The 8817-nt window shown below is 49.7% G+C and overlaps 1 protein-coding gene across 2 annotated transcripts in view; it reads right to left on the bottom strand.

Moving 5' to 3' along the window:
- Positions 1-2075, bottom strand: part of LOC311244609 (kinase suppressor of Ras 1-like) — a gene marked incomplete at its 3' end in the record, with an annotated part of 114215 nt that extends 112140 nt beyond the window's left edge. For both annotated transcript variants that reach the window (XM_084334211.1, XM_084334209.1), the window contains exon 1: positions 1708-2075. In XM_084334211.1, coding sequence (XP_084190337.1) covers positions 1708-1914 — 207 coding nt within the window. In that variant the 5' untranslated portion in view covers positions 1915-2075. The remainder of the gene's footprint in view (positions 1-1707) is intronic.
- Between the last annotated feature and the right edge of the window lie 6742 nt (positions 2076-8817).

The following is an 8817-nucleotide window of genomic DNA, read 5'->3' as shown; positions in this document are numbered from 1 at the left end:
AGAGACTCAAGCAGCAGGTCCTACTTCTCCCATGCCTCCTCCTCCCACTGTCTCTCGCTCTTGTTTGCACGTCATTTGATTTTCTTGCTCAACAGGCCACGCTGAGAATGCGTGGGAGGGAGAGAGGTGTCTAAATTTAGCCTCTCTCGCCACAGAGACGTGCACAACAAGGGGCTCTGCTCTCTGCAGAACACAGCAGACACGGCCCCTCCTCGCCGGACCAGACCACAGGGATGGCTATGGAAATGGTCTTCCCCCAGACATAAGATCTGCTCCCTCTGTGGATGCTTTTAAATCCTGCCTCAAAACCCACCTCTACTCCATAGCATTTGGCTAGGATTAAACCCTGCTGCCTTACCATTCTCTCTACAATTTTCTCTGTCAGCCTAGTGCTTACTCTGTCCCCCTTGTGTTGCTGTTCTGTGTTCTCTACAGTGTCCAGTTACTATATTGTCATTACCTGTGTCTTATGTCTGTTGCATAGTCCTACTCCCATAACATATTGGCTAGTCTCCTATGTATTACCATATCGTCGACTGTATAGTCTTTGTGTCATCATAACATGTCTACTGTCCTATATCATCATACTCTCTTTCTGTTGTATACTCCTAGTGTGTTGTGGTCCTACAGTGTATTGACTGTCCATCCTGTCTTTTGTCATGTTGTAATTGTCCTCTGTTACACTGTGTGACTACTTTGGTCGGCTCTCTGAGCTTTTAAATGCGCTATATAAATAAACAACTTGACTTGACTATGATGCTTTGAATGCATCAGGTCCATGTGAATGAGCTGGCAAATTAGTGTATAAGGGCGCAGTTGGTTGACCGTTGTTGTAATGCACAGTAATCTCAACAACATCCATGGAAATATTGCTGCAAGCCTCTTTTACAACGTGAAAAAGATTAAACATTGATTGTGACATTGAATATGAGGAAAACAATTTTTCTACTGATAGCCCTATAAACTGTTATTACAATTTCCCTAAAAAAAATTCTGGACTGAAAGAGACAGATGGTTTGAGGACTGAAGCCTGTTGGACTTTGAAAAGGGATTATTCTGGAATTCACTTTCTAAAACCCGAATCTACTGCTAGTTGAGTGATTGTGTGGCATTAATTTATAATCTCCTACATTAATAGGTATTGTAACAAGTCCAATTTGGCATGGGACTAGGAATGTTAAGAGTTATTGCCGTCTATATATCGCCAATGAAGTTATATGACAAGTTAAATGATGTGTCAACTGTTTTGCCAGGAGGGATGGAACATTTCTGAAGCATGTGGTGTTTCTTTTCTGTCACATTTACAGCCGTTAAAAAAAACAATCCCCAGTGTCAGCTTCGTCAGAAAGGCGTAGCCTTCAGTCTGACAAACCAGGAAGTTCGACGATATACACATGACCTCATTTCTCTGTTATTGATTGCAGACCGAAATATAAATTTCAACGTCGATTGTAAACCCATTGTAATTCCCATGTGACGTCGAATTAAATATAATTAGAAAATCCTAATAAATAAATACGAAAATATTAGTCTGACTGCATTGTGTTGCTCAAAAGAAAACAGTCCACATGCCTATCATTTGTTCTTCAGAATGTTTCCACATGGACTTGACCTCTTTGAAGCATGACTGAGCTTTTATACTCTTTTTTGTGTTATTTTTATATACTGTCAAAATGTGAACTTGTGATGCGACAACAACGCACGTACCTCCAGTGTGCGGATCTCCTGCTGGGTGAGGTCGTTAGATGCGGAGCATTTGGTCCTGAGTCCCTGCAAGCTGGAGATGGAGATGTCAATCATGTCCTGGATGAGTTCACACTGATGAAGAGCCTCCTTCGCCTTGTTACCCCCGTCTTCTTCATCACCGCTGCGGACCATCATGCCACCTTTACCTGGCACACTATCCATCATCATCCCTCGACATTTGGCACGGCTTGTAATCGCAAACACTAAAACAGAGGACGATGCGAATGTTCTTCACAGATGTGTCAAGAGGCGCATCTAAGGAAGAGCATGTCGCTCGTGTGGCGTGCGTGGTTTGCGCTCAGCGAGCGAGTTCCCCGTCTGTGTTTCCACTGTACGGTTCGCACACTTTCTGCAAGAAGTTTTGACAGCTCGACTGTCAGCTGCTCCGGTGCTGCAACTCGAGGATGCGCTGCCGCGGTGCATTGTGGGAGATGTGGTTGTTAGTTGGTTAGTTGGTAGACTTCCTCGTGAGGGGGATGGGGGGAAGGGGGAAGGGAGCGCGTGAATGAATGGGCGCTTAGGTCTGAAAAAGTCTTACCATGCGAGGCGAGGAGATGAATTGATTTGTTATTTAACAATACGGAAGCGTATTGCTGCCACACCAGAAAAAAAAATATCCGTATCACGTTATAACTTATAACATAAAGGTTTCACGTTATAACGTGATGATAACTTCTTGTTTTAACATAAAACGTTTCACGTTATAACCAGGCATGCAGTCGTGCACACACGTGGTTACACGCTGTGTTAGTAGGTCACTGAGGCAGAAGTGCGCGCAATGATGTGCATGCGCTCACTCATCGCGCCGTGTGATAAGTACCCGGCCGTTGTAGAAAGCAATGAAGCTACCCGGCCAACACTTATCACCTAGACTTTGCATAATAATACGGATACCATAGCATAAAAACGAGAAGGGCCAAACCAAAATACAAGCCCTGTAGCAATTGGTGGGGGGTTGCTTGATCTGTGGTCAAGCAACCAGACTGGAAGGATGAGACATTAAGTTGTGCTTCAGTCTGAAGGAAACTGTCCTTCTGTAAACTAACTCTAAGTTACATTGTTAATTTAGTTTGTATTTACTTTTCTAGTTTAAGTTAATTCAATTAAAGAAATTGTAACTACAATTACATTTAAAACATTGTTATATTATCGTACTTGGCCATCGCGTCCCGCTCTTTAAGCCTATCGAGATATACCTCATCTCATGTACCTATTGTACTCCATCAACGAAAAAAACAAGTACACCTACACCTGCCGGGTCCCGCCCCTATGGAGGCGTAGCCTATAAGACAGTAGGCATGGTCACCAAACACTCTTACTCTAATTTCGTTTCCATCATAACGGTCGCAGTGCACCTTATGTAACTAGTGTTATGAAAAGATCAGAGAAATTGCGTAATGTTGAAGGCTTACCGGAGGTTTGCTTACCCCTGGAATCTTCGGGGCATGTTTCAGTGACACGTCGGGCCTATGTTGATGTTTCCTCGTCTGACGGCAGCAGGCCAAGGAGCAGCGTACAAGGTTTGGCTATCGAGCCGGCTTGTACAAAGGTAGGCCCTGTGTCATCAGGCATTAATGTCGGTATTGGTAATGCTGTGAAGTATGTTTTGGCGCCAGGGCCGGGGTGGCTTGGTGAACGTTCCACTGCAGTGGACGTTTTCCTGGCGATCCTGGAGCACGCTGCTAACGCTAATGCTACTAACGCTACTGCTAATGCTAATGTTGATTCTGAAATGGGTCGTTGTTCTAATACTCCCCGCCGCGGGACGTTGCCGCTTTTCCCTCCTCTTGCCCGATTCATTGATGAAGGTCAGTCGGTTGCTAATGTGGGGGGTTTCGCCGAGTCTTATTTACCTTTTTTACGTGTAAAAGGGCTAACAACAGGGTGCAGGCCGGGTGTACCGTGGCTACGTAGCCAGGTAGCTTTGATCCTGTGTCCCGGGGGGGATGAACGATGTCCCACCCGGCCGATGCTTGACAGCGAATCGGCTCGGAGGGTGGCAGTATGGACGGATGAGTGGTATACTGCTGCAGGATGGTTTTTAGCGGCGGCCAGTGTTATGGCTCAGCTGGCTAGTTTCCTATCCACATTGGCGTCGGGTAGTGGGGCTTTGGGTCCAGCCGACATTGTAAACATGTTGCATGTTTGTGGTGTTATAGAGATCTTGACTCAGTCGCAAGCTATAACTGCGGGGAGGATTAGGATGCTATCAACATTTGTTGTTAGGCATGTTTGGTTGGAGCACTCTCCTCTTGGGGAAGAGGATAGGTTTTCTCTCCTCACGACTCCTTTTTCCACGGAAAGTCTTTTTGGTCATTCTGTGGAGGTGCAGGCGGTTGTTGATCTGGGTCCCACACCGCCTCACGCTGTGCAGCCAGAGGTGGGAGCACGGCCTTGTCAACGACTGTGGCGAGGCTCTCGACAGGCGGCCATGTTTTCCCCGCCAATGGTGCCCTGGGCGGAGAGTCAACAGGGTTCCACAAGGCCGACAGCCTTGGCGGCAGAGGAATCGGCCATTTTGGGTGAATTCGGCTTGGATAATACAAGCCGTCGTCATTTTGCCGGGAGCAGCCCGCTCCCCGTTCAATCCTCTCTCTGTTACCCACGGAAGCGGGGCTCTGATCGTTTTCCTTTGGCTGCGGGCCGCGAACCTTCTTTGAAGCGCATGCGGCCCCATTCTTCACTTCTCATGGGGACAGGGGCTGACACCCAGTTGATGGCTGAGCCTGGGTCTGTCCGTGAGAATGTTGTGCTGTCGCGTGGCTCCTGCACCACACGTTGTGTGATGGATGAGCCTGGTGTTACGGCTGCCACTAGCTACAGTGGTCAGCAGGGGGACTCGAGGCCTCTTCTGTTGAATGCACAGCAAGGGTTACCCCGGCCTCGCCTTCGCCAGGCGGGGTATCCCGCTGATGCCTCCCACTCCCGTGAGAGCGGCAGTGGTCTGCAAAGAAGAGGCGAGCGTGATTTTGGTGATAGCAATATCACTGCAGGGCTTCGGCGTGTAGGAGGCCATGGGGTCCTCATGCCTTGCGTGTCTAGCTGCAGAACAACTCCTCAGCATGCGCTAGAGGGGTGTTCAGGGGGGGGGTGTGTGTCAACCAGTTTGATGACAGCTTCTCCCGTATCAAACCGGCCTTTTTTGTCAGGGTCCCCCCTTGGGTGCGTCGCACAGCGGGCGGGACCGGGCCAGCTATCTACTGTTCCTTGCGGCCCAGCGTCAGTTGACGGCGGGTGCGCTGTGGGATTATTTTCACATATGGCGACAAGAATGCCGTTTGGGGGGGTGGATAGAGAGAACGTTGAAAGAGAGGCTTGTGTTGCAGTTTGCGCAACCCCACCCTCCGTTCTCAGGTTTGGTGCCGACCCTATTGTCAGGGTCAGAAGCAGTGACAGCCCTGGCCGACGAGATCCAATCTCTGTTGGCGAAGCAGGCCGTCGTCGTGGTCCCGAGAGAGGACGCGATGTCAGGCGTCTACTCCCGTTATTTTCTGGTACCCAAGAAAACAGGGGAGGTCAGACCTATACTGGATCTGTCCGCGTTCAATCGGTTGATTGTAGCGAGACCATTCAGGATGTTGACCGTCAAACTCCTTCTGCGTGCTGTCAGAAGGGGAGACTGGTTCACCTCCATAGACCTGAAGGATGCGTATTTTCACATCCCGATTTTCCCTCCTCACAGGAAGTTCCTGCGGTTCCTGTTTCAGGGCGTAGCGTACGAGTACCAGAGGTTGCCGTTCGGCTATTCTCTGGCTCCCCGCACATTCACCAAGTGCGTAGCGACTGCGCTGGAGCCTCTACGTCGTCGGGGGATACGGGTTCTATTCTATCTCGACGACATTCTACTCCTCAGTCGTTCGGAGGAGGTTGCCAGGTCTCATACCAGGCTGGTGGTGGAATTCCTCACCAGGCTGCGTTTTGCTGTGAACTGGAAGAAGAGTACACCTCTTCCCAGTCAACAGGTGGAGTACTTGGGCTTGACGCTGAGGTCGAGACCCATGATTGCAACCCTCTCGGAGCAGCGGAGGGTGTCTATCCGTCACGCGCTCGGGGTTTCCGTCTGGGAGGGACGGTCACGGCGCTGCAAGTGATGCGTCTGCTCGGTCTGATGGCATCTGCTCACACGGTGGTTCCTCTTGGCCTCCTCTTCATGAGGAGGATACAGAGGTGGTTTTCCTCTATGGGAATAAATCCGGTGAGGGACAAATGAAAACGGTTGACGGTTCCTTTGTCGATATGGGGAGATCTCGCCCATTGGAGGAGGCTGGGTATCCTCACCATTGGGGTCCCCATGGGCAGCAGGCGCTAACACGTCATGGTCTTCACCGACGCCTCTCTCACGGGTTGGGGAGGGACGTGTCGGACCCATGCAGTGGGGGGCAGCTGGGCGAAGGTTCATGCTGGCCCGTCTACCCCGCACATCAATGTGTTGGAATTGAAGGCGGTCCTCCTGGTCCTCAAACGGTTCGACCACCTGGTGGTAGGCGAGCACGTTTTGGTCAGGACAGACAGTATGACGGCAGCGGCGTATATCAACAGGCAGGGTGGGACTCGTTCCATCCGCCTGCAACGGCCGGCGGTCGAACTTTGGCTATGGGCATCTCGCAGGCTGCGCAGTCTACAGGCGCTCCACATCCCTGGGGCAGAGAATGTGGGCGCGGATATGATGTCTCGGGGCGGTCCTCGTTACGACAAGTGGGAACTCCACCCCGACATAGTCAGACAGATCTGGGATCGGTTCGGGGAGGCCTCGGTAGATCTGTTTGCAAGCCGACGCTCTCACAAGTGCCCCTTGTGGTTCTCGGTCAGTCGAGCAGATCATCCCCCCTTGGGGGTGGATGCCTTCTCGATCTTTAGATGGCCGCCCGGTCTTCTGTACGCCTTTCCTCCTGTACAGCTGTTGGGTCAGCTGTAGGAGCGGATACGGAGGAAACAGCGCCTGTCCCATTGGTTGTGCGAGGGCATTGCCCTCTGCTACACGTTGGCTGGGCAGGATCCCCTTGGGGGCGTCAGGGCGCACTCCACTCGTGGGGTGGCTGCCTCTGCCGCTCTCCTGGGTGGGGCCTCGGTGGAGGACATCTGTGCTGCAGCTTCATGGTCCTCCCCGGGCCCCTTTGTAAGGTTTTACCTCATGGACATGACCGGGGGTTCTGTCTCCCAGGCAGTTCTGGGGTCTGTGGCCTTTCCTGCTTCCCGTCCTTTGGTAGGGTAGCAGGAGTGTGTGGGTATGGGCCACAGTGTGTTAGGTCACACGTGGTTCCGCCTGTGCTGTGTGTTCAAGGGGTTCTAGTTCCCTCTTGCTCGCACTCAGGTGGAGTTGACTGCGCCCTCCCTTCATTAGGAAGGATGGGGTGACGGGGCTCCCCAAACCCCTTGATGTGGGTTTACGGGTCCTCAGGGGGTGCATCTGTCGGGCCTCGCGTCCGCTCTAACCCATATCTCGATAGGCTTAAAGAGCGGGACGCGATGGCCAAGTACGATAATATAACGTAAGGTTATGTATATAACCTAGTTATATGAGTACTGGCTAAGCGTCCCGCTCTTAAGCGGCCCTGAGTTCCCTTTTGAGGGATCTTTTACTGGAAACGGGTTTTTTGGCAAGGAAGAGTGTTTGGTGACCATGCCTACTGTCTTATAGGCTACGCCTCCATAGGGGCGCGACCCGGCAGGTGTAGGTGTACTTGATTTTTTCGTTGATGGAGTACAATAGGTACAAGAGATGAGGTATATCTCGATAGGCTTAAAGAGTGGGACGCTTAGCCAGTACTCATATAACTAGGTTATATACATAACCTTACGTTATGCATAATAATCATCTGTTTTGTGCGCAACCGAGGGAACATGTATGCGCGCGCGCGTGCGTGGGAGCGCGCATGCACGGTGGCGTGTGGGCAGTTCCGATATTACGACTGCATCACTGGTTATAACGTGATAACTTCTTGTTTTAACATAAAATGTTTCACGTTATAACATAAATGTTTCACGTTATAACGTGATAACTTCTTGTTTTAAGTTATCACGTTATAACGTGAAACGCTTTATGTTAAAACAAGAAGTTATCACGTTATAACGTGAAACGTTTTATGTTAAAACAAGAAGTTATCACGTTATAACGTGAAACCTTTATGTTATAACGTGATACGGATTTTTTTTTTTTTGTGGCAGCAATACGCTTCTGTAGTGTAGCGGCACGGTGGTGTAGTGGTTAACACTGTCGCCTCACAGCAAGAAGGTCCAGGGTTCGATTCCCGCTTGGGGACCAGGTTTCCATGATGCCAGTTACCCAGGTGGGGTATCTCCCAGGCCTTTCTGTGTGGAGTTTGCATGTTCTCCCCGTGCTCGCAAGGGTTTCCCCCCCCCCGATAAGATAAACCCAATGGAAAAACATGCACAACAATAGATTGCTAACGCTGTGGCGTCCTTGACGAAGACGGACAGGAGCACTTGGATTGGTCCCCTGGCGCGGCTCACGTTGACGCCTGTCTGCTCCCGGCTGCCCTTGGGGGGGAAGGACGACGGGATGGGTTAATCGCAGATACGAATTGCATGCATGCATCACATGCGTGCCGATTGATGACCTCTGAGCAGGTCCTAAATTATTATTATTATTAGTTTCTCTCTTGATACTTGACTAGCCTATAATTACAAAAGTGTGTGAAATGAACACTGTGCATATCATGTTTCACATGTCTCATGTACAAACATAGCATACAGGTATGCATGGGGGGGTCGGGGGGGGGGGTCCCCACTTGTCATGCAAACTGACATTATTGCCCTACACAATGGCAAGTTTTAATAATACAAAACAGACATATTTGTTTGAAAGAATACAATCATCAGTGATTATGACTAAGACTAAGAGCCATATTGGTGGTAAATGCATGACAATGTATTACGTATAGCATGCCAGTTAGGGTACCTTATATGTATAATGCATAAACTTAAAGTATACAGTATACCTGTGTATAATGTATAGATTCTAAGTGTTATTGGCCATGTTTATTGTAACATATAATATAACTGATAGGGCATACAGACCCTCATCTGCACCTTTGATTGAATGAATGAATG

The sequence above is a fragment of the Notolepis coatsorum genome (assembly GCF_963971535.1).
Source record: "Notolepis coatsorum genome assembly, chromosome: 1".
In the NCBI taxonomy this organism is placed as follows: Eukaryota; Metazoa; Chordata; class Actinopteri; order Aulopiformes; family Paralepididae; genus Notolepis; species Notolepis coatsorum.
This window is presented reverse-complemented; position numbering and strand designations above follow the sequence as displayed.